Source organism: Phalacrocorax carbo, chromosome 20 (assembly GCF_963921805.1).
Source record: "Phalacrocorax carbo chromosome 20, bPhaCar2.1, whole genome shotgun sequence".
Lineage (NCBI taxonomy): Eukaryota > Metazoa > Chordata > Aves > Suliformes > Phalacrocoracidae > Phalacrocorax > Phalacrocorax carbo.
This window is the reverse complement of record NC_087532.1, coordinates 6,009,436-6,034,994: the sequence shown is the minus strand read 5'-3', so window position 1 is coordinate 6,034,994 and position 25,559 is coordinate 6,009,436. Positions and strand designations below refer to the sequence as shown.

Below are 25,559 nucleotides of genomic sequence, written 5' to 3'. Positions count from 1 at the left end.
CTCTTTCTGCATCAGTTCAGGTGGTTGACTAGATTTCCTTTTGATTGCCTCCAGCTGCTAAGTTACCAAGACTGAATGATGTCTGTCACTTGTATAAAAGAAACTTGACTGTACAACCCCCAAATTTTAGTTTCCAGCTGATGTAATGTCATCCATGTGGTAAGAATGTCAGCTTTCTTGGTCTCAGGGTCACAGCCACGGCTCAAGGGACAGCATGGGGTGCGTCACTGTCCCAGCCAGGGCTCCGTGGGCTTCCCAAGGCCACTTGTGCTGGTCCTGCACCCCAAAAACGGGAAATGGAGATGGCAGTCAGGGGCTTTGGGGGGGCAATGCTGATTTCCAGGCACTGGTGTGGCTGTCATGGTGGATGCCTGTGGGGGAAGAGTGGTGGGGGTCTTGCCACTTTTAAGCCCTGAGGGGTGTCCCGGGGGGGTCCCTGTTCTTTGGGGCAGAGGGGCTGGGAAGTGCCCGGCGGAGAAGGCCCTGGGGGTGCTGGCTGACAGCCGGCTGGGCATGAGCCAGCAGTGCCCGGGTGGCCAAGGAGGCCACCAGCCCCCGGGCTTGTGTCAGCACTGCTGTGGCCAGCAGGAGCCGGGCAGGGATGGGGCCCCTGTGCTCGGCACTGGGGAGGCCCCACCTCGAATGCTGGGCTCAGGTTTGGGCCCCTCGGGACAAGAAGGGCCTGGAGGGGCTGGAGCGTGTCCAGAGAAGGGCAGCGGGGCTGGGGCAGGGTCTGGAGCACAAGTGTGCTGGGGGGCGGCTGGGGGAGCTGGGGGGGTTTAGCCTGGAGAAGGGGGGGCTGAGGGGAGCCCTTCTCGCTCTCTGCAGCTGCCTGAGGGGGGCTGGAGTGAGGGGGGGGTTGGTCTCTTCTCCAAGGAACAAGCGATAGGATGAGAGGAAATGGCCTCAGGCTGCATCAGGGGAGGTTTAGGTTGGACATTAGGAAAAATTTTTTCACTGCAAGAGTGGTCAGGCACTGGAACAGGCTCCCCAGAGAGGTGAGGGAGTCACTGTCTCTGGAGGTGCTTAGAAACGGTGTAGACGTGGCACCTGGGGACATGGTTTAGGAGGCGTGGGGGTGTTGGGTTGGGGGTTGGACTTGATCCTAGAGGTCTTTTTCCAACGTTAATGGTTCCATGATTCTAGGATTTCTTCCCTCTCAGGCGCCTGTTACACCACGCCACCTGGGGGCGCCAGAGGGCAGCCCTGGCGCCGTCTCCTCGTGCGCATGCGTGTCCCCGGCCTCTCCCCCCGCCCCTCGACGGCAGTGTTCTCGCGAGAGCCTCCGAGCGTAGCGTGGCTGCGAGGCCAAGATGGCGGCCGCCGCGGGTGGGGGGAGCGGCAGCGCAGAGGCCGAGAGCCCCGCGGGGCGGGAAGGCGGCCGCGGAGCGGCGGAGCGACCCGCGGAGACGGAGGGCGGCAGCGCCGCGGCGGCGCTGCCCGGTTTTGACGACGTCGACGCCTTCGTCAAGGTGCGTGACGGAGGAGCCGGGGGAGCGGGGCGGGCGCCGTGCACTACCGTTCCCGGTGTGCCGTGCGCCGCCCGGGGCATGCCGGGAGCTGTAGTTCTTCCCCTGCGGGGGGGCTGCCTGAGGACACCCCTTCAGGAGGTGCCACCCGTGAGAAGCCCCCCGTGAGCCACATGGATGGGCCCCACGGGGTGCGGGCCGCTCGCAGGGGTGCCGGGGGGCAGAGCGGCGCCCCGGGACCGGTTACCGCCCTGGGCTCGGGCCTCCCGTCCCGAAGCACGGTCTGGGGAGCTCCGGGCACCGTCGTGACCGCTGTCCTAACCCGAACCGCGTCCCTGGGTGGGGGTCTGCCGCCTCCCCTTGAGATGCGGAGTAATGGGGACCCCCGGGAGGGCCGTTGCCGGCCGTGCGGCGGTGGGCATCGCCCCTGGGATCGCAGATCTCGGCGTCGGCTGCGTTCCGTGGCACTGCCCGCTGCTGCTTCCCGGAGAGGGAACGCTTACCGCTTCTCACCAGGAAGCATTGCAGGGGGGTGTTTTGTTGAAATAATAAAGTAGCTATCTGCATTCCTGCTGATTTAACAAGCTTTCTTTCAGACCTTAAATACTAGGCTGAGTTTTAATTCTTTTTCTTACTATTAGGCTTTTAGTGTTTTAAAGGTTTCTAAATAGACAACGTGAACTAAATGACTGTAAACTTACTCATGTTAAAAATCCCCATAATACTGCATATTAGAGCCATGCCGTTCAGACAAGCTAGGTAAAATGCATTCCTACCCCACCTTATCCTCGATAAATGGAGGATCAAAATACTGAAAAAACACTAATGTGGTATCATTGCACAGTATGCTCTTGGCACAGTGGTAGCTGCAACAAAGGCATCTAATGGGCTTCCTCAGCCTGGCGATGAGTATGACTTCTACCGAAGCTTCCCTGGCTTCCGGGCGTACTGTGAAACACAGGGTGACCATCTCCTTCACTGGTAAGGATGTATTTGCGTCTCTGGCCCATTGCTAATAGCTTCCAATCCAAAACAGTAGTACCCTTTGGAGAGTCCAAATTTGCTGTGCGTAACAATGTGTTTTATTTCACATACCTAATTGTAGCAACTTTTCTAGCACTTGATAGTTTAAGTAACAAGTTTAAAGAGGGCCTTTCATAATGATATGGATAAAGAGCTGTGCAAGGAGCAGAGGCTGATATAAAACACTTTAGGCTATCTATTTTTAAAGTCACATGGTTTGTAAGAAATTAATTCTAACAATACTTTGTAGATGTTTATTTTAGTCTCTGTTCACACAATGTTATCTATAGGTACTGCGTTTGATTTATTTTCAAACTTCAAAGATGTAGAAAGTTGAAGAGAATTGGACGGTTTAGTGTTCAGCATGCTTGCTTTCAACTTGCTAATAGCTGTACTGTTCTTTTGCAAGCATGAGCAAGGTGATGCAATACCATGGCTGCCACAGCCACATGAAAGATCGCAGCAAAGTGACAGAGCTGGAAGATAAATTCGATATGCTGGTTGACTCTAACGACGTCATTCTTGAACGAGTGGTAAGTTATTTCTGGATGTTGTTCTTATAAACTGTTCAGTCACCACAAGTTTTTTTTCATTGCCAGAATTTCAGTGGTAGTGCTTTCACAGTCACATTTAGTGTTTCCTTAAGCTGGTCATTTTCCTTTTATTTCCATGTGCGAGGCCAGTGGTCACAGCAGCTGAGGAGGTGGGTCATGGCCCAAAAGGAAGGAAGGTAATATGTGACTTGTGAGGAAACAATACAGTTTGGCACTAGAACCTCACAACCTGAAAATAGGTCTGTAAATTCATAGAGCTGCTTCTCTAAGGAAACTCTTCCTACCCCTGATATTCTACATAATCCTCCCACATTTGTCTGTCTCATGTTGCACAGAATTCTGGGACATAGCTGTGGAGATATCTACCTGTGTGACTTTCTTTATTCAGTCTGACTAGCGTGGCTGAGCATGGTAATTTAACAGTGTTTTGGTTTTCACTTCTCTTTTTTGGAATTTAGGGTATTTTATTGGATGAAGCAGCAGGAGTGAACAAAAACCAGCAACCAGTCCTCCCTGCTGGGTTGCAGCCCCCACAGATGATCATTTCCAGCTGGAACCGCAAGGTGAGGCCTCCGTGCTTGGTTTGCTGTGGTATCTTAGCTTTTTACCTAGCATGGGCACCACTGATTTTCTAGTGGAGTTGGGTAGTTAAGTGTTTGTCATGGTTTTTTACATGTCCTAACTCTCTCCTTCTATTTTCCTTTTCCTATTTATTCAAACTTGATTTTGGATTCTGTGTGCTTTCCATTGCCATTTCAGTTTCATATACTCAACAGCCTTCTTTTGCTTATTCATATTAATTCAGGATCCGGATTCAGAGAATTTTCATTCTTAGGTGCAGGACTTCCTGCAAGAGAGTGATTCACTTTTGAGCTTGGGCTATAACTTTGTTATTCTGAATACTGGATCAGGCTGAGTTAAAGAAACTCTGAATGTCTGTTAAGTCATGTAAGTTTTACTTGTGGTTTACTTTTTTTTAAATAGGCGGGAGAATCCCACAAGAGAACTCAATCTGAAACCTTCCGACTGCTTCATGCCAAGAATATCACTCGACCACAGCTTAAGTTTCGGGAAAAGATTGACAATTCCAACACTCCCTTTGTACCTAAACTTTTTATCAAGCCAAATGCTTTAAAACCTTTGCCTGAAGGTGAGGAGTTTATCTTTTGTTGGGTAACCTATTGAGAGTATTTGACACAAATCTGTCCTCACAGTCTAGAAGAGAAATCATTGACTGTAAAAACAAGTGACAGCAGTTGTTGTTGACCATTTGGGCGCAGTAGGCTCTGTAGTGCCGCTGTTTACATATGTGCAATGTAAGGGTAGGTCAGCATACAGCATCTTCTTGTTGGTATACAGTAAATAATCTGTTCTAAACAGATATTCTGCTGCTTCTCTTTACCACCGTTGAACGTGCATGACAAGAGAGAGTCACTCTGGCACCAGAAGTGGTCTTGACTAGCCTAGTTGGCTTTACAGATACCTCTTTCTAATTACCTAGGAGCACCAGGTGTTTGGTTAGACCTGGCTTTGCTTTGGGTGCTTTATCAAAGCCACCATCCTGTCTTGGCAACATGTCATTCTGCTGCTGCTGATTCATCCTTAGTCTGCATTGATGTGGTTGTACTTTCAGTAACTGGGAACGATTGAAAGATCTTTCTGAAGATTTTTCAATCTCCTTTCAAGCTCTTGAGCAGAACCACCTTGTGTCTTGCTTAACAACAGCCTGGTAAAACCTAGTAACTGAGTTGTCATTAGAGGTGCAGACAGAAATCTTGCTGACAGAAAAAGCTGCAGGTCTAAATTGTTAAGATTTTTGATACTGTATGATTTCAATAGGATCTTGTGGTGGGTGGAGGGGAAAGAGAGTAGTAGGCTGAGAACATGTTATGTGTGGGACCCAGTCCAGTTGTTCCATATTGGTTGTTCAGCCCTCACAAAAAGTGGACGGGAACGAAAGGAGCGGCCTGAAGACTTGGATGTACCAGCTGCTTTGGCAGACTTCATACACCAGCAGAGGACACAGCAAACTGAGCAAGACATGTAAGAAATTAAACTGACAGCAAGGTGCTTGGAGTACCGTTGGTGAACATGCACGTGTATGGTCCCATTGTGCTGATGCAATTCATGTGTGACAGCTCTGCATGTGTTTGTGTCTGCACACGATGTTTTGCGTGATTTGCTTTAGACATCTGCAGCTACTTTAAACCTATGCTTAATAAGAGATTAAATTTCTACTCAGTAGGGAAACTGCCATAGCTCTCAAAGTCTCTGTGCTCTGACTTCCTAAAGATCACTGAAATTCAGTCTGTGCCTGTCTTACTAATTTCCACAGGTTTGCTCACCCTTACCAGTATGAACTGGAGCATTTTTCTCCACCAGATGGAGTTCTCAAGAAACCAGAACCCCAGGTTGGTGCCCACATTAATTTAAACTTACTGCAGATGCAGTAAGTTTACAGCCAGCCATATCTGACAAATTTTGCGATCGAGGGTAGAATTCAAGGGTGGGAACTGACAGAGAACATACCATGCCTAATAATTTCCTCTGCCAGATGTACAGGCCCATCAAGGAAACACCCTGTCATTTTGTCACCACACTGGATGAGCTGGTAGAGCTAAATGAAAAGCTTATGAACTGTAAAGAATTTGCCCTGGACTTAGAGGTAATCAAATTGCCTTTTCTATTTAAAAGCTGCCTATGTACTGTTAGTTCCTTGGAGACCATTATATTCTTCTAGTCTGTTTTGTAGTCTTCTCCTGCTTTTTGTACTTTCTGACATGAAAAGACAGTTCATGTCCTGACCTGTCAGACACTATTTAGAAGGTTGAATTAAACTCTGTCAATATTGTAAGTTTTCCAATGGTAGTACTGGCTGCACACTTCATACTGAATTTGATCATCTTTCAATTCATCACACAGTTTTTTATGTCATGGTAGTGACTGCAAAGAGAAAGCTTTGCTCATCCAATGGTTTTTTTTCTTTACAAAATCCTCTTACTTTTTCTTCATTCATTTGATGTGCTCTTTGTCTTATATTATTGCTTCTGTAGTGGGTCCTAGCTTGTATCTCTTCTGTGTTTTTCAGCACCACTCCTACAGGAGCTTCCTGGGCTTGACCTGCCTGATGCAGATTTCCACCCGAACAGAAGACTTCATTATTGATACATTGGAATTGCGCAGCGACATGAACATTCTCAACGAGACCTTCACAGACCCTGCAATTGTGAAGGTCAGCTGCCAAATTTACCAATTCACCACCAGAATTTCTTTTTTTTTTTCTTTTTCCCTTTCTTTTCTTTCCTTAGTTTAAGCTTTATAATAGTTAAAAGCATACTGTGTTCTGTCTCGGTCACTTGGCTCTGCTTTCATTGTAATTTGTTCATGTGTCTGATTCATTGATGTAAGTGGGGAGTTACTTGCCAAGTGCACTCATTTAGTAGTTCTGCACTTAACAGTGAAGGACGGAGAAAAGAAATCTAGTCCTAGACACATGAGTGTGAAAGCACAGCTCTGTCAGCATGGAGTAGAAATGTTCTTCATGTCATTCTGAATTTGTTTTGCTTTTCAAGGTCCTTCATGGTGCTGACTCAGATGTGGAATGGCTGCAAAAAGACTTTGGTCTGTACTTGGTGAATATGTTTGATACTCACCAAGCTGCTCGTCTCCTCAATCTTGGCAGGCATTCTTTGGAGCACTTGCTGAAGCTGTATTGCAATGTAGATGCTGACAAGCAGTACCAGCTGGCTGACTGGAGGATACGGTAAAAACTGACCTCTTAAATGGGCTGGAGCTGCAAAGTAGCATTTATCCTTGTTTGTATTGTTAGAGCAGGAGCATGTTTCTAGTTGCAAGCCCCATGGTTTACGTTAGTCTCAAACTGAATGAGCGCAGGATTTACCTCACTGTGCTTTAAGTTCTTTTAATGAGTGTTACATTTTCCCATTTTTCTTTAGAAAATGTGTCCTTTTGGGAAGATCAGGGAAGATTAAGTAATGAAAAGAAGCCCACTTCTTAGGAACAGTGCTTGACCACTGCGATATTTTGGAGAAAGTCAGTATTTGCTCCCCTAGAGCCCCCACAAAAACATTCAGTCGCCTGCAGTAGGTGGAGCGTCTGCTGTTGGAGCAATGAGCTTGGCTATGCAGATGGACCCTGCACACCACAGAGATCCCAGGTCTACTTTATGTAGGCTTGGCAGAGCGAGGAGAGTTACGACAAATACCATAGCAAGCAGTTCTGCTCTCCCATGTGTGACTAAGGTGCTTTCTTGGAAAGTGCACAGCATGTTACTGCTGTTGTTCCACAAATCTTTCAGTCAGGAAACAGAAGAATTTCCTTATTAGTTCTTGGCGTATTTTACGTGCAGCTTGCCCTAATATGCCTTGCAAGAGGAAAGTGACAGTTTGGCAGGGCAACTGAAATGTATTAGTGTCATTTTGGATCTTTTTCTAGCCCTTTGCCAGAAGAAATGATTCAGTATGCCCGTGATGACACTCACTACTTGCTTTACATCTATGATAAAGTGAGGGAGGCGCTGTGGGAGAGAGGGAACGAGCAGCCCACTCAGCTGCAGATTGTGTGGCAACGCAGCAAGGACATCTGCCTGAAGGTAATGCTTCACCTAGTTGGATTACCTGGATCAGAGTATGAGCTTAGTAGGATAGAAAGTCCTTTGCCTGTTCTATGTCTGTTGCATAGACACAGTTTTTTTTTTTTTCCTCTGTGTGTGTCTGAAAACAGCTGTATAAACTCTGACTCAGTTGTGTGCAGTCGCTTGTTTCGCTAGCTAAAATCCTTAGATGCAGATGCCTGCTTCCTCTTTTTTGAGTGCTGGCATTCCTTGGCCTCCTGATGCTTTCAGGTGTGTCTTTCCCAAGAGAGAGGTTACATTTCCAGTTCTACGGGACGTTCCTAGAAGTTCAAAGCCTAACTGGAGTTGCATTATGAGATAATTACATTGTGCCTGTGGAAAACACTGTCTATGAAAGTAGGCCTTTTCTAATGTAGTAAAGCGTGAAGGTAGTGTACGTCTAAAGCTGCCTCTGGAGCAGGTGAGGGTTGTTTTCCCCTGAAAATGGATGTGTTTTGCAGGGGTAGGCTCCTACCACTAGTTTAGGGTAAAAGCTCCAAGACACATGGTACCTGAGTTTATTCAGTCCCCTTATGTCTGTGTGACATTCTGTCTGTCTTAGTGAAGCAAGGCAAACTAGAAAGCACAAATCTGATACTGATCATGAGCATTTCTTTTTTTTCCTGTCCAGAAATACATCAAGCCCCTCTTTTCAGATGAATCCTACCTTGAGCTCTACAGGAGGCAGAAAAAACATCTCAACACACAGCAGCTAGCAGCATTTAGGTTGCTGTTTGCATGGAGAGACAAGGTGGCACGTCAAGAAGATGAGAGTACAGGGTAGGAAGCACTCTCGGATTGTGCCCCTCTCCTCTCCTGGGAGGTGGAACCACTTTGTTACCTGTAGAAGTCAGCTTACTGCCTCAGGCTGATTTTTACACAGAAGTCCTGTTATGTTAGCAGTAAATTCTTATTAGTGTCTAGATTAGCCCTACTTAATTTCTTTTTAACTGATTCATCTTTTCAGACCTTGTAATTGGGGCAGATCTAGGCACTTTGAAGGTCTTTTTAAGAGTTTTTATTATTCTGTTACATTCACACCACCTCTTTGTGTTGTAGATATGTGCTACCAAATCATATGCTACTGAAGATAGCAGAGGAGCTGCCCAAGTAAGTTTTGCTCACCCTTGAGGAGTCTCATTTGATTTTAATACCCAGCAAGTCATTTCCTAGCGTGTAACTACTTCTGCAGTTGGTCTCTTCCTTCCAGCTGTCAGTATTGCTTTTCTCTATAGTTCTTCATTTTGGAAAAGAAATAAATAGCAATACTCCTTCAGAAGCCTCCAAGCTTCTTCTGGGATACATCTTTCTCTGATTTTATTCCACTAATAAAACACATTGCTTTGTATTGCTATGTGTCACATGTTCCCCCTGAGATTCCTATAGTATTAGAGAGCAAGAGAGGGATGAGTTCCCCCATAATATTTCCTTGGGGTCTTTTACCATTGCTAAAGGGATTGGGGAGGGTGGGGAGTGAGGGGCAGATCCCTTAAAACACCCTATTGATCCAACATTTTCCTCAAACGCTTGGCACTCATCATCTAACATCCATACTTGAGAATAACAAAAATGCATCTTTAAACACAAGTCCACTCCTGGGGTCAGCCTCCGTAGGTGAATAGTGAACAAGGAACAAAATGAAGCTGGGGACAGACAGACCACAGAAAAGATAAGTGAGAGGAGAGCTGAGTTAATGGTTTCTCCTTAGCTGCACAAACCTGGTGCAGAAGAATTTTTCATTACAGAGAATAAACTCTGACAGATTAATCTGACTTGTCTTATTCTGTCACAGTCAGGACCGTGGTTATATCTGGTTGTGTGTCCTTTGAATGCAAATGCCTAACATATCGGCCATAAATATAGCACACTGAATTTTTCTCATCTCTCTTTAGAGAACCCCAGGGCGTCATTGCTTGCTGTAATCCAGTCCCACCACTAGTTCGCCAGCAGATTAATGAATTGCATCTTCTCATTCAGCAGGCCCGGGAGATGCCTCTTCTCAAGGTAGGAGTAGCTCGTACCACACAAGAGACTCATCATTTGCTTTCCATAAGCCAGGGGCTGGAGCTAAATGGTGACCTATGATGATGTGTATGCTGAAGTTTGCTTTTTGAACACTGTGAATGTAGTGTTCTGTAGTAGAGCTGAAAGATATATTGCAATTTCTTCTTGCCTGTCTGTTGTCTGCTGCGTACTGGCTTACACACAGTGTAATTTCCTGGAGAACTAGAGCATTAAAAGAACAGACACTACTTGGACGGGGTGCAGTTGTCTGTCTTACATTGCACATCATGTTTGCCTGTGTGAGGAAGAACTGGACCTTGTGGAATTTGTTGGCTGCATAAATGGATTCATAAATCTTTCACAGCTACGGTGCAGGAAAAAAAAAAAACAACCCCGAACCTCTAGGTGTAAGAGGTTCATTAGTTAAAGCGCGTGTCAGCATGTTGGTATTAATACAGTCTTCTTCTAGTGAAAAAAACCATTTGTGAGCATGAACATGTCCTTTCTGTGTGAAATGTTTAAACATATCCACATGCAAGAACTGCAGGAGAATAAGAAAGAATGTAATTGTATTAACCTGCTAGCTTGTAATAAATGTGTTGAAAATATTGGTAAGGAGGCCAACCTAGAAGAAGTAGGGCAGGTCCATTTAAGTGACTTATCTTTCTCTCCCATTCTAGTCGGAGATTGCTTCGGCAGTCGAGAAGAGAGCACCTCTGTCCAACCCTGAGGTACTGTTTACATAGTATTTGTTATCTAATGCCTGAAGCCTTAAACTCGGAAACAAACGTAGTAAAATTCTAGCTTCTAATAAATTGTTTACTCTCATCCATTTTCAGGCCTCTCCGCTTTAGCTTAATGTTACTTTTCTGTGCTAGACTTGTCACGTTACCATTTGTAAATTGGCAATTTACAAACCACCATAATAGCAGCACTTAAGGCTTCATTAGCAAACATTCTAGCTGCTGGACAGTTTCACGTGTGTTAGTCTATATCGATTGGTCTGTTAGAAGAGAAGTTTCAGATGAGTTTCTAGGGCTGACTTGTTTACACTCCTGGTGCGTATGGAGTAAAGCATCTCCATTAGCTGGTGGGTGTTTGCACAGGTATCCTTTTGATGGCAGATGCAATGTGCTCTGCCCAGTGAGCTATACTAAGTCTCTGAATTTCACCCGTTTATTTGAATTTTCATTAACGTGTATCTGCAATATGCAAAAACATATGCAAATTCATACAGAAGAGTATTAATGGTGTTTTTAATTTGAATCTCTCTGCAGAGGCTGGAGAATACCTTCTTTGGACCACATGACAGTTCCCGGATTCCTGTGGGTGATTTTCAGAACAACTCTGTCTTGGGTAATTTGGACTTAACCTAAAAACTGTGTTAATAATGACATGACGTGGCTTTGACATAAGCAGCCCAGAAGACACTTTCAGTGAAATCTCATTACACAAAAGAGCAGTAAAATATCCAAGTATCTAATAAAAATGTTGTCTCCTTTTCCTTTTTGTGTAGAGCCTGCACCGATTTTGGAACATGGTGGTCTCTTTTCCGACAGTGAGAGGACAATGAATATTCAGGAAGTTCAGCCAGAGTCGACAAGCCTTGTTGCCACTGCCACTGTCAGCATATTCAGTGTAAGCGATGTGTTTGTGGTAGTGTCAATATTTAAGTATTAGAAAACATACTAATAAATCTGGTAAAACTCTGTGGAAGTGTTGCAAGAAATGGTAAGGTGGGACATGCATGGGAATGATGCTGGCTTTCTGGCAAGCCTATGGCATGACCAAGACAGCTAGGTTAGGAGGCCAGCAAGTTAATTACATCTCTCTGGAGTGTTACTGCCATCAGTGGAGTTTCAGGTAGAGTGAGAAATAACATGCATGAAACAGCAGTAGACAAAACCAAAAATTATTGATATTTCTTCCTTTTTTTTTTTTTGCTTTTAAGGAATGTGATGAAGATGAAGGAAACGGGAAGGCTTTAACCACCGCACAGCAGAAAGCTCAGCGTATAATGGAGTCCTTTGAAAATCCATTTAGAATGGTAAAAGCTCCCAATTCATACTTGTAGTGGGACTCATAAACTACGTAGTGCAGAGGATGCTCTGAGCTGTTTTTCCATGCATATCTGAAAGAGCTTGATAGAGTATCAGCTGCTGCTCTGATATGGAGTTGAGAGACTGTCCTCCTTGCAAAGCACGCACGTGTGGACTTGTTTTCAAAACACATTGAAATGCCTCTTAGATATATGGCTTTCCACATAGTAAACAGACCTCACTGTTTTTTGTTCTGTTTTCTTTTTTTAATCAAGTTTGAGGTTTTTTTAATTTGCATCACATTTTCATCTCTATGGCTAGAGTTAGTGAGCTGATTTTACTCTTCTAATAAATCAGAACAACAATAGAATACTTTGTTATAGATTTGGAGTGGCAAATTACTAGGAAGTAATATCAAAACAACTTTTTCTGGTGTGTGGTTGGGGGTTGGTTTTTCAGGGTTTTTTTGTTTGGGTTGTTTTTTTTTTTTTTTTTTTTTTTAACGTTTCTCCTGGCCGTAGCTGTGGTAACTTTTCTTTTTCCAAAAGGTGATCTCTCTGTAGAGTGTTTCTTGAATATGAACTTTTTGGTTTGGAACACTTTAAGTAGCATTTTAGCAATGAGCTGAATGTCATGTGCTGTGTTTAAAGCAAAATGGTTTTTTCCTCTCCACAGTACCTACCTCCAGAACATAATCCTGCCATTGTCTCACAGTCTGCAAAGTTTGACCCGTCATCAAAAATTTATGAAGTAAGATTCATGCTAAAATTTCCTGCCAAGTAAAATTTCTGAAAAGAACCAAATAAGTAGATTATTTTCCTTTGGGATCCTCAGCAATATAGGAATATTTTGCTCCTTGGATTCTCCTTAGAAAAAGAATCTAAGTTTTGAGAAACTGGACATGTTTCCAAATCTGTAATTGTTTCTGTAGCATTCGTATCCTTCGAAGAACCAGGGATTGGAGACATTCCACTGTGTATTCCCTGTCTGTCAAAGCTACAAGCTACTACTGAAATCTCTATCTGCCTTTGTTCTCATGGCTTGTTTGTAGCTCAGAACTTTTAAAGCATCTGGTTTTACTTTACCTGGTGCAGCAGATCTTAATCTCTTTTACAATCCAATTTGATCTTTTGTACTCCTAATGAAGACCAGCATGTGGTAGCAAGTTTATAAACTCCCTTCTGCCATAAAACTTCAAAGAAAGTGATCCCAGGTAACTTCTTTTCATTGCAGATCAGCAATCGATGGAAGTTGATGAGTCAGACTCATCAAGCGCAGAAGTCCAAGGATGAAACCAAAAAGAAAGCAGCCCAGCAGTCAGGTACAGCCATCTTCCCTTCCTCAGTGTGTTGGCTAGCATGCTTTTCCCTATGCACATAGGCTGCTTCCCAGTTACAAGAAAACCTTAGATGATGGATTTCCTGATGGATGAGATGGTTTGACAATGATTGTACTCTAGTTTGAGATTCACTACAAGCTGGTTTGCTTGCTCTTTCTAATCTCCTGGGTAACTTAGTCCTGGTTTTTACAGTAATGCTCGTTTGTTTCTGTAGCTGCTCGTGACCAGGCACAGAAGATGTATAAAGAGGCAACAGAAAATATTGTGTCTGTTCGTCAGCAAGCTATGGTATGTCATTGAATTCCCTACTTCTAGCCTTTGCCCCTTTTGACCTTTATAAAGGTTCAGAATGAAAACCTGGGCCCAGTAACTCTGGAAGACCTGAATTACAGTCTTTTGATAGCTGTCTTGCTGTGGTTCTGCCCTGTGTGTGGCAACAGGCCCCTAGCACCTGTGCTGAGCAAATTCTCTCATCCCTTCATATCTTCAGTAGGGAATGTTTTCCAGTGCTGCACCTCTGCTCCTCACTTGCCTAGGTTCCCCCAAATCTGCCTGCGGGGCCGCAGCAGATCTCAGCCTCTAGTATCCTGTAAAATGACAGCTTGGCTTTCCATCTGAAAAGTCCCTGCTGTGAGGGGGGAAAGAAAAAGGCCCAAAGAATAACACAGCGGTTTCTCCCCACGCTAGGCAACAGCTGTCACTGGGGCCTAGGTCCATCGGGCAGTTCATCTGCATGCTGGTGTTCATGCCTACACAGAGATGTTTCATTCTCCTCTTCTGAATTTCAACTTGTTTCTGTTCTGTGGGTTCTGCTTTCACAGCAGGAGCAAGCTAGTAAGAAGAGGGAGAGAGTCATGAGTGAAACAGGAACAGAGTTGCCAAAACAAGAGAAGAAACGGCCAAAAGCCTCCCAGCCACCAGAGGAGCTGGAAGCACCAAAGCAGTTTACCCCCTTTGATTACAGCAAGTCCAACTTCAAAGTGTTTGCGGGTAAGATCTGGATCTCTTGCTGGAGTGCTGCAGGCTGTGGAAAATGTTGCCAGTTGAGCCCTGAGAAGGCTGTGTGTGAATGTAGGTGCCAAGGCAGTACAAACTGTTACAATGCACTTACCTTCCAGTGGGGAAATACTAAAAGAAATTAACTTGGGGAATGTAGCATCCCTTTTCTGATTTGGAAACAAAATCCTGAAACCATCGGCTGGGGGGATCGTGGATTTGTATTTTGCTTCTTTTCTCTGTAGAGAAAGTAATTTGTTTAATGGGACCCCAGGAATTAGGAGGCAAAGGAGATCTGACTCCTTTGTAGCAAGTATCTATTGAAAAGCATCTCCTGCCCTTAAGAGGCTGTCGTGGGTTTTGGCACGTGGAAGACTGCAGTGAAACCTCCTTATCATCAGAGGAACACCGTGGAATGTACTGTTCTTTCTGGAAAATTTTAGTGACAGCTTCTGTCCTCTCTCCGTTAGGAAGCAGCAAATCGAAGCAGTCGTCACAATTTGATCCTGCCAAGCAAGCTTACACAGGCAAGGTATGGGCATGTCATGAAAGAAGGAACAGAAATGTTGATATCATGTATACAGCTGGGGACTCGCTGGGCAAGGCAGATGACTTTCTGGATCTGCAGAATGTTCCCTAACAGCACTCGATACTGAGGTGCAGCTTCCAGTCATGAGCTCATACTTTGCATTATAGCCTCTTCCCATTCAGGAAGAGCTTTTCTGGGGCCCCTCAGACTTTCTTGGTGTTTCTCACCTCTTCATATATTGTTCACTCCTATGTCCCCATACATCACAGGTGCAACACTTAGACCACAGCACAACACTGCAAATTCTCAATACCAAATTCAACTCTCAAAAATCATAAAGTCAGTCCAGTTATTCCTGGCAGTTAAAGTTAAACCACAGCAGGTTTTCGTGTTGCCCACATTCTCCACCAAGTACTGTCGTTAGGAAAACAGTCTCAGCTCAGAGAACTTTTACTTAATTTATTGCTAATTGAGATTGAGAGATTGAAGAGAAGACTAAACAATCAAACACATACTTAGGGAAACCTGTGACCAGCACAGGGGGTTCCTGTCTCGTCCCCCACCCCAGGTCACTCTGCAGGCCTGGGTTACCTAAAACCCCTGTGTATACCCTGCATAATGCTCGTGTGTGGAGTATTTGGGTGCTGATACATGATGTCAGTGGGCATTCAGACATGAATAGACATGAACAGGGTGCCCGTGTGTGAACTCACTGGGTGCCTGAGCATTAATTTTAAGTTCTGAAGCTCATTTCTTGCATTTCAGCCTCTTTCCTGTGCATGCTGCCTGTCTGCATATTTAACTGGAGAGCAGAGGGAACCAGGGAGCATCCTAGATGTTCATTAAAAATTGTATTTTAGAAGCTGAACAAGTTTATGCCTGATAGTGTAGGAAACAGTTTCCTGTGCAATCCCTTGCCTGTGTTAGTTGAAACTTGTTCCAGGAGGAAAAAAAAGAAACCAAGTGCTGAATTTGGGACAACCTGTACAGATCTTTCTGTCTAGATGGGTAAGATTTGTCAACAGTGTGGTATTGTGCCTTACATATCCAGGTTAGACCAGTAGAACAGCACTTGTGCAGATGCATTCAGTGCACATGCGTGTAGAGAAGTCCTAAAACATAAAGCTCACAGTGTAAACAAGCAGCGTTCCTTGAAGCTGGAGGGACCTGACAGCACATGCATCTCATGGAATATACTGTATTTGGCAGGTACCTCACTGCGGTGGTGGTGTTTTGTTGTTTTTGTTTTGTTTGGTTTTTTTTTTGTGCAGAAATTTGCTGGAGCTAACAAACTTCAACAGTCTGGAAACCGAAGCCTGTCCTACCTGGCGGGGAAAGCTGATAGGTGTGTTGTCAGCCTGCTGTCATCGCAGTGGTGGAGTGTTTTCACGCCCGTGCCCCGGAGCTATGGGCAAAGCACAGCTATTGTCCTCTATTGCTGTGGGAGCTTAAGCACATGTTTAATGGGAAGAGGTTGCATAAAACCTACTTAAAACCTACTCAGCTTGACGTCAGTTTAAAGGGGAAGAAAAAAAAGCTTAGTCAGGATTAACGCAATTAAAGACAATTCTGAGTGGAAGGTTTGAAATGCTGAGGTAAAAGTTTGTGTTAATAGACGTGGGAGTTGCTTTCTTTGGCCACAAAGGTAGGTAGAGGTGGGGAGAACATTTGCTTGGCTTGGGAGGAAGATAAATAACAGTGCTGCCAAATATTCAGAGCAAGAACGCTCATACTTAATGTGTGGCTTACGAGGCTTGATCCTTGTGTATTATTTAGTCATAACAGAGCAACACTATGTAAGGGCAGCATTGGAGGGAGGGAGGTTGTGACTGCATCATGACCCTTCCTCAATAGCATCACTGTAACCTATCGTAGGTTTTCAGTCTTGAGTGAATTCAGAGCAAGGGTTAAAGTCTTCTTGTAACTCTCTTTTGCAGGGCTTCCAGGCACCACTGGCCAAAGAGATAGTCCTTGTTCCAGGACCTGTGGGAGTTGCTGCTGAACAAAACAACAGTCAGAAGTATTGTCACCATGGGAAGGCAAATACCGGTCATTGAGCAGTTTTTGTACAGAAATGTTTTTAAAGCCATTAAAATCCTTTTATTCCAAAAGGAAAAACATCCTAATTGAGTTCACTTTTATTATATTCACATTGGTGTTTTTTCTAATTAGACTCACAATGTTGCTTTGTTTCTAATTTTGGAAGTTTATCCTTTGTCCTCAAATACAGTTAAGCTAAACTTTTCACTTTTTGGAGTTGCTTGAAGTCCAGAACCAGCATGTCAGTGGAGTAGGAGAGGAACTTCTTGGCATCTCTAAAGCCAGCACAAAAATAATCGATTCAGTAGATGTGACTCAAACCCCAGCAGTCCAGAGGAGAAAACAAGGCCAGACTGTATTTTATGTTAGACCTTGCTTACAAATTGAACCGCACAGCTCATCTCTTACAAGACAAGGTAGTATGAAAAATGAGTGTGTTTGTGTAATTTTAAGCAAAGATTTTTAAGGGAAAAAAAAGAGTTAGGTTACCCTTTGGATCAGAGATCAGTGGTTTCCCCATGAACTTAGAGTGTGAAAGTTTTTCACCATGAAGTTACAGAGTGAAAGCAATAGCATTGGGTAGAAGGTAAAACCACAGTGCAATATTGGGTCGGGGGAAGCCAGTGAGGTTCTGTGCTGCAGCTGGATCTCAGTACAGCCATACTAACATTTCATAGTTTTAAATACCCACAGTGAGTTATCCTGAAGTCTTTGTAGAGACAGTATCAGCCCATAATTGGATGGATGGATGGATGGATGACAGAGCTTATTCTAAAGGCTGACAACTGAAGGCTGGTAACGCTGCTGTGAAAGAGGTAAGCAACGTTACAGTTTAGCAGCCGGGAGTACCGAAGGTTGGGGCTGATGTGACTTTGCTTGAAGCCACGTTAAATGGTTGGTGGAGCTGCTTCCCAGATTACTGGTTGCTGCACTGACCAATGCTTCTTGCTCGCTCTCCTGAAGGCCTTGGCTTTACTCCGTGATTGCCTTTACTGACTAAGGGTTTTCCATTTCTTGCTCACCTGTTTTGGCAGTTACAGAATTTACTTCTCTGACTGTTAGGCTGGGTGCGAGGACTGAGTGGGTGGTGGAAAAACTTCCCTCCCTCTCCGTTCCTAACCCAAGGGCTTTCTTGTACAAAGACTGTGAGGAGGTTTGGGATTTTTCTGTTTGTTTGTTTTCAGTCTTTTCATGTATTTATGGCGAGTAGGGAGGGGAAGGAACAGAGAAGGCTTTTTCGTCCTTAGGTATCTTAGTGTGAACAGTGCCAGCCAAGCAGCATTGTAATGGTAGAACAGGGTCCCTTTCTGCTCATAAAATCTGCTTGCGTGGCTGAATATTGGAGAATGTTTTTGAAAAGAGGCAGTTAAACAGCAATTGTCTCGAAGTGCATTTGCAGGGGCTGCCAATTCCCCTTCTTGCAGCTTTATCACCTCTGATATTTCTGTGACTTGAAGAACAAGTAACTCTTACCAAGAGCTGCAGAGATGCTGACATTTCTGTAGTTTATTTAAGTCCTCTACTTAAAATTCCATGCAAGGTGATGTTTCAAGGGTGGTCTTAATTTTAGTCTTTTAACGTTTTCCCCTTACGAGTTGTGGCTTACTGTCACAGCTTTTAAAAAAATGTCTCTAATGGAAGCAAGTGGCAAACCCACGCGTAGGTTACACCTATGAATCGGATGGAGTCGTAGCCCTAGAAATCCCACCGTCTAAGACGCATTTTGCTCTCGCGCCGCAGTTGTTCAGGAAGATCTTAGCGTTACCGGGCTGGGAACCGCGCTGGGCGCAGCCTCGGGGTCTTTCTCCCCAAGTCCGCCCTTCGCGGCGGGCGCCGCGCTCTGCAACGCTTCCGCGTGCGCGCCGGGACACGCGATCACCGGGCAGGGACCCGCTTTCATAACATGTAGCCCGTAGGATCCCCACGGGAGACTCCCCCCGAACGCTCTTAGTCACCGGCGCTCTTGCGGGCGGCGGAGCTCTGCCCAGCGCTCGGGCAGCGCCTCGCCTTCCGCCCGCCCGGCGCTCTGCCTCCGTGGCGCCGAGCCGGGGCCGCCGCGGCGGGGCGAGGGGAGCCGGCGCCCCCTGCCCAGGCCGGGCGCGGCGGTCCGATCGCGGCGGGGCCGGACGGACGGACGGACGGGCCCTACCGGGGCGGGGGCGGCTGCGCTCCGGGCGCGCCGCCCCACGTGGCCCCGGGGGCGCACGGCCGTCCTAGCCTGCTGGCGCCGGCGTCACCGCCGCCCTGAGCCAATAGGGGCGCGGCGATGAGCTTGACCGCCAATGGAAAGGCGGCGGCGGCGGCGCGCTGGCGGCGGTGGGCGGGGCGGCGCCTGGGCCCCTCTGCTCGCCTCCCGCGCCGGCGGGGTCAGGCGGCGGCGGCGCGCAGGTGCCCGGGGGCGGCCGGGCCGGGCCGGGCCGGGATGGAGCGCGGAGCGGCGGCGCTGATCCGCGAGGGCTGGTTCCGCGAAACCTGCCGGCTGTGGCCGGGACAGGCCATGTCGCTGCAGGTGGAGGAGCTCCTGCATCACCAGCGCTCCCGCTATCAGGAGATACTCGTTTTCCGCAGGTGCGGAGCGGCCGGGAGGGAGCCCCGGGGCGGCGGCGGCGGCGGCGGCGGCGGGGGGGGGGCGCGGCGCCCAGCGCCATGCGGCGGGGCCTGGCGGAGCTGGGAGGGGGCGGGGGAGCGCGGCTCCAACCCCGGGCCGGCTCCAACCCCGCTTCCCCGCTCTGCCCAGCACCACCTACGGCAACGTCCTGGTCCTGGACGGGGTGATCCAGTGCACGGAGCGGGACGAGTTCTCCTACCAGGAAATGATCGCCAACCTGCCCCTCTGCAGCCACCCCGACCCCCGCAAGGTGAGTCGTCCCCGGCCCCCCTCGCGGGGGTCACCCCAGCCGGGGCCTGCGAGCCGGCCCCGGGGCCCGCACACCGGCCCCCGTCCTCCCAGCCGGCTCCTTCGGCGAGAGGCTGGCGTGGGCTGGTGTTCCCGGCGCACCTACGCTCGCCGCTTGACAGAGCGTGGCAGGCAGCCCGCGTGGGCCCCGGGAGCACATCTGCGAGCGCCGGGGCAGGACGAGCCCGGAGAGCCGCTGGGTTTCCAGCCATCCTCTTTCTAGGCCGTGCCGTGAAAAGTTCGCTTATGAGCTGACCCTACTGATGGCCGGTTTTCTGCCCTCTCCTCTCCCAGGTGCTGATCATCGGTGGCGGCGATGGGGGAGTGCTGCGAGAGGTGGTGAAACACCCGACCGTGGAGTCTGTGGTGCAGTGCGAAATCGATGAGGTGCGTTGGGCCCCCGGCTGCGTGGAGCTGCGCCGGGGCTTCTCTCAGACGGGCGGGCTGCCCGACAAAAAGCAGCCCTACTTCACAGCATCCACGGGAGCTGCTGCTTCACCTGCTGTCCCTTGTCAGCAGCGAGTGCATTTGCTGCCGGTTCTGCTGGCATGACACTGACAGCGCCACCTCTTTGCCTTACGAGTCATCTACGTGGCAGCTGGCTGCCTCTTTCATGTGATTTTTTTTTTTCACACATGTACGGTAGAGGCCCTTCCAGGCCAGCGTGGGCCAAGCGTGGGATCCGGAGAAGGAGAGCTCCGGCTTTGTGAAGGCGCTGCTTTTCCCTCTCCCCTGATGCAGACCGGCGTGCTGCTCCTGCCAGAGGAGGATAGTTGCTTTGTTAAGCAGTCTCCTGTAGCTGAAAGCAGGAAATAAGCAGGGGTTATTTGTTTCCATGATAGATGGGCTGGGCCTTCTCCTCTTGGTCAGTTTGTTCTGATATTTTACTTTCTAAGAAAGTTTTGCTGTCTCTTCAAAGCAAGGCTGTATTAGGAATGGGAAGCGCTGCTGTATGAGACTGTGTACCCTGTCTGCCAAGGCATATGTGCCTGGTTTTGAACAAGCACTGCCTGACACCAGCATATTTTTTTGTTTCTGCCAGCTGTGAGAAGCTGGTAGCGTTCAGTACAATTGTTGGGCCTAGGGCAGTGGCTGCCTAACCATTGTGGCTGTTTGAGAGAGACAACTGTATCTAATGCGGGAATCGATCTAATGACTATAGAGCAGAGGTGGGGATATTTCTCATCTTACATCCAGAAACCTACTGGCATAGTTTTATTTTGGAAGGGGAAAAAAAATAAGCCTTTAGTTGAGATCACCTCTGCAAGTGACGTCTGCAGGGAAAAGGAGCATAGAGCAGTCAGATCTGTAATCATATTCTCTTAGTTCCTCAGGGAGTTTTTGAAGGTTCAAGCTCTTCATGTTGAGTCTGGCAAGGACAGATCAACAGTGTCACTGAACCCTGAGGCCATAGGAAAGAGCTGAGCGTAGCTTGTTGGCTGAAGACGCTGACAGCTCTTGAGGATCTAGCTAGGGAGTCGGATTTGTGCTGAAGGCATGGAAGGAAATGACTCATAGTGCTGTTCTTTCAGCTGCGGCTGCACAGTAGCCTGAGAAGTAGCTCCTGTGCCCGCTGACCCACTTGTGCTCTCTGTGTTGCAGGATGTGATCCAGGTATCTAAGAAATACCTCCCAGGGATGGCAGTGGGGTATTCCAGCGCTAAGCTGACCTTGCATGTGGGAGATGGTTTTGAGTTCATGAAACAAAATCAAGAAGCCTTTGATGTCATTATCACAGACTCGTCTGACCCCATGGGTAAGAATTCTGGCTATAAAAGGGTACTGCTTTCCACACTCCTCCTTTTCTCTTCTGCTTACCTCCTGGAAGTAATGCCAGCCTGCCCAGGCTCCTTTCAAGTGAAAAGGCTGTCACTGACTTGGTTCTTTTGGTAGAGAAAGGGGCGGATGAAGACCAGAAAATTGTATTAGCAAGGCTGTAAGACAGCTGTCACGTTTTCTGTCCTCAAAATTCGATTCCAGCAGCTATTGCTTCTGGCAGAGAGTTGATCCTTGAGTCCAGTAATCCTATGGGGGATACACCACCATGCTGGCAAAGGCAGCTTTGCCCAAGTGCCCGCTAATGAAGCAGCAGCTCACACGCTTTGGTGTAGCTACCTAGCCTAAAGATGGCTGTAGTGAGGTTGCTGTGTTTCTGAAGGGGAAAACTGAGGTAGAGAGGGACCAAAGGTAGTTATGGTGCATCACTTTAGGGACCCAATGACACATGCCTGAGTCACCTTCACTCTTGCTGTAGTCAACACAGAGAGAGGCATCTCTAAAAGGCAGTTTGGAGCAGGAGTTCAGATTTAAAAATACTCACTGAAGCAAGAGGCAGCTGCTAAGACTTTCTTTGATAAAAGTCCTGGGCTCGCTATTGAGCCAAGCTAAAATCCTGGTGGTTCTGCTGTGCTGTGTGCAGGCTGGGGGTCACCCAGGGTCAAAACGTTTTGCTTCCAGGTTATCTCCAGCACTTGTGGTGACTGAAAAGCCATTTGAAATGTCTCTTTTCCAGTGCAGTCCCTGTGCAGCCTGGCCATTTGGAAAATGCTCAGAAACCTACCATCCTAGTGTCTCTCTACATATATCTCTCTACTCTCTTTTCTCCCAGGTCCTGCAGAAAGCTTATTCAAAGAATCCTACTACCAGCTGATGAAGACAGCCCTGCGAGAAGACGGGATTCTTTGCTGCCAAGGTGAGGATGCTGTCTCTGGGCAGAGGCTGATGCCAGATCATTGCATGCAAAGTGCAAGGCACAAAGGGGAGCACTCTCATCCTGGGGAGACATGACGCAGAGAGTGAAATCCATTTTAGCTCCCAGGTACAAGAAAGGTTTTGATCTGTATACGGCAACTCATTAACTGCTGGACTGCGCTTAGTAAAACTCGCGGAAGGGTCTTATCTTGCCTTTGAAACTACATGAGCTGTGCGGAGTAGAGCAGGTTTGGACTTGGAACCACTCTAACCTGGCACAGGCCTGTGCAGAGAAGAAGGGGCAGCTCTCACCTTGCATCTTGTCTTCCTTTCTCCCTGTAGGTGAGTGCCAGTGGCTGCACCTGGATCTCATTAAGGAGATGCGTCAGTTCTGCAAGTCTCTATTCCCTGTTGTGGAATATGCCTATTGCACCATCCCCACGTATCCCAGCGGGCAGATTGGCTTCATGCTCTGCAGCAAGAACCCGGTGAGTTTCAGGCACCTGAAGTGCCCTTTTCCACTCTGAAAGCACCTGCGGAGCCTGCCCCAGACTGTCCCTCACAGAGCTTGCACTGTGGCACTGAGCTCTCCCAGCTGTGGGGCCACTAGACTCATGCTGGGCCCCAGGACCCCAGAGCTCTTCGGTGCAGCTTGCTTAGTGCTGAGTGAAGTGTAGAACTGACCAGTGATGAAACCAGTTGCCTTAGAAATGGGTATGGTTTTCTCTCTAGTACAACAGACTCGGAAGGGAAGAAGCCACTACCGATTTCCAGAGCCTGTTAAGGCTTTGGCTTATTGATGCTGGCTGTTATAAAGTGGGCACCTGCTTGATAAGAATCACCTTGCGACTGGTAATCTGCTTGTACAGAGGCCTCCAAGTGAGAATCAGTGTTAGGCTGGTAACTCTGTGTCGGACCACCGAGGTCTGCTCTCTTCCCAATCTGCTGCATTACAGCAAGCCTGAAATGCAACTGTGGCATTGTGCCACAGCACATTGTGCCAGCGGCACTTCTGCTGCTGTATTTTATTGATCTGGGGCACTGGCAGCATGCACTGTGCCTGACAGCGCAGATGTGGATTCTGCTCTGAAGAGCAAAAGCCTTGCTGCTTAGATGCTCGGGTACAATCTGACAGCTTCATCTGGCACATGGCTCACACGCAGCCTGACCTCATACACTGACATCTGTGAATAAGGGCTAGTCACATGAGGTACGGAGCGTAAACTCCAGCCCGTGGGGCTGGAGCTGTGCAGAACCTTTGACCTCATACTGGAACAGAAAGTCATCTGTTGTCTTGCAAGTCCTCTTGGTTCTCTGCTATGAACCAGGATGCCTGTCACACAGCCTTCTGCTCGTTACCCAAACGCTACAGGGCTACCTGGCTTCTTTATTGCAGAACACAAATTTCCGGGAGCCTGTGCAGCAGCTTTCACAGCAACAAGTAGAAGAGAGGAGTCTGAAATACTACAACTCTGATATTCATCGGGCAGCTTTCATTCTGCCAGAGTTTGCACGGAAGGTAAGCAAGGCTGTGCTGCTACTCCTACAGCAGGGACGAGGTATGACTTTCATTTGGCAGGAGTGGGAGTATACAGGCCTGCGGATTTCCTACAGCCCTAAAGGCTTCTGTGAGCAAGTCGGAGCAGGGATGGCATTTTTTTATGACATAGCAGAGTATGAGTCAGTCTGGGAAGACTGGAGTTCAGTTTGGAACTGTTCTTTGGGTTGATGTCCCTGGCCTTCATGGCAGATCACTGCTACTTCACCTACCAAAACTAAGTGCAAGAGCCTGCAGAACTCTTCCCATTGGAAAGCTCCAAAAGTCTTAGATAAAATGTGGTTGTGGTTTCTAGTGCAAACCAGAGGGTACATAAGGATGCTTTAGCATAGCCTGTATTTCTGCATGATTCTGTCATCTCCTGATTGGGTTGCAACTGCAGGCTCCAGAAAAAAACCAGCTCGGAGTGTCCTAGGGATGAAGGCAAATGCCATGGTTGTGTTTCAGAGCTGTATTTCTGTCAAGGACTGGTAGAGCTGCAGCAGGTCCATCCTGACGCTTTTTTTGTCTTTGGCTGTCTCCAGGCCCTGAGCGATGTGTGAGCCTGTGAAGCTGCTTCCTTCCTTCAAGGTGGACCCTGAGATCGTCAGTGATGTGGTGGGGACCTTCCCAGCAGACTGCAGATTTGCTCTCCACTGTGTGGGATTGTTTAACCCTTTGCCAGCCAACATTCCTTTTGATGATGTGTTAAAGATGATGGGGCATAAGCCAGATAAGACTATTGAAAAGGTCCAGTGACTTATTGCGTGAGGTCAAAACTGTTCTTTCCAGTGCTGGAAACGTAAGATGTTTTTTTTCCTTTCTCTCCTCCCTGCACCCATTCTAAATTCGCCCCTCTGTGCGCCCCCCTCCCACCTCCGCCCCCTGCAACTGACATGGTATATTTATAACTGACACGTATTTCTGTCTGGTGATCTTCTGAAACCTGGGAAGAGTCCAGAAGGGTCACTGACTCAGCCTTAAGCACAGAGAGCGAGAGCTTTGTGCACAGAATTAGCTTGCTCTCTCCTAATGGGAGCTCCGTGCTGCTGAGACGTTTTGACTGGTAACGGGTCTCAGCCTTCATGTCCCACTGCCCTTCTGCGACACCTGCGCTGTTCTGCAGTACAGTTGGAGAAGTCACAGTGCAAACTGTTGCCATTCACAATAGGTCTCCCTCCAACCCTGATGAAGTAGCAGTATTAAACACCAGCCGGGCAGGCTGGCAGCAAAGTCTTGTGGGGTTTTGTTTTTGTTGTTTTTTTTTTTTAAATTGATTGGAAACAGAAGCGCTGAGGTAGTGACAGGCTGACTCCTGTTCTTACCCCTGCCGTCAGAGTGGTTCCAAAGAATGTTTATCAATATGGTGATAGGCGCTTTATATATATAAATATAAATATATATATATAAAAAACAAACCTTAGATCCATTGCCTGCTGTTAAGTACTGATGTTGGGGATTCAGTTGTGCTGACAAATCTCTCATCTCAGTCATGCTGAGATGCCTCAGGCCTGGGTATTTGCAAGTCCTTGGGAGGCATCATTACTTTTAATGCTGCCCCCAGAATCCCCAGATGCATAAGTTGTTTTTCATTGTACTCTGTTGTGAGATGGATCTGCCTCCACTTCTTTACTTTTGTTTTAAAGACTCCATGCCACCGCTGTGCAGTGGGTATCTTCCCAGCACAACCACTGTGCGGTCATCACTCCCTTGCAATCAATTAAACACTCGGCTCTGGTTAAGGTGACATCAGTGTGGGTCGGTGTGCTTCTTTGGGGAGAGTGTGGGGGAGGAAACAGAGATCCCGAG

The 25,559-nt window shown here is 47.4% G+C and overlaps 2 protein-coding genes across 2 annotated transcripts; both read left to right on the top strand.

Annotated features, from left to right (window-relative positions):
• Window positions 1–1,284: 1,284 nt before the first annotated feature.
• On the top strand, window positions 1,285–16,704 carry EXOSC10 (exosome component 10). The gene is made up of 25 exons (XM_064470583.1): window positions 1,285–1,472; window positions 2,314–2,450; window positions 2,902–3,025; window positions 3,505–3,609; window positions 4,031–4,196; window positions 4,978–5,089; window positions 5,382–5,457; window positions 5,601–5,711; window positions 6,135–6,278; window positions 6,619–6,809; window positions 7,502–7,658; window positions 8,311–8,459; window positions 8,739–8,789; window positions 9,572–9,683; window positions 10,364–10,414; window positions 10,961–11,039; window positions 11,200–11,321; window positions 11,635–11,730; window positions 12,398–12,472; window positions 12,956–13,043; window positions 13,276–13,349; window positions 13,883–14,051; window positions 14,528–14,589; window positions 15,858–15,931; window positions 16,524–16,704. The coding sequence occupies exons 1-25, from the start codon at window positions 1,314–1,316 to the stop codon at window positions 16,552–16,554; spliced, it is 2,715 nt and encodes a 904-aa protein (XP_064326653.1). The 5' UTR covers window positions 1,285–1,313; the 3' UTR covers window positions 16,555–16,704.
• Window positions 16,705–18,877: 2,173 nt separating this feature from the next.
• Window positions 18,878–25,497, top strand: SRM (spermidine synthase). Its single transcript, XM_064470584.1, has 8 exons — window positions 18,878–19,194; window positions 19,364–19,484; window positions 19,817–19,909; window positions 21,125–21,278; window positions 22,131–22,214; window positions 22,556–22,701; window positions 23,610–23,732; window positions 24,296–25,497. Exons 1-8 carry the CDS (start codon window positions 18,893–18,895, stop codon window positions 24,311–24,313), a joined length of 1,041 nt encoding a protein of 346 aa, XP_064326654.1. The 5' UTR covers window positions 18,878–18,892; the 3' UTR covers window positions 24,314–25,497.
• The last annotated feature ends 62 nt before the right edge of the window (window positions 25,498–25,559 follow it).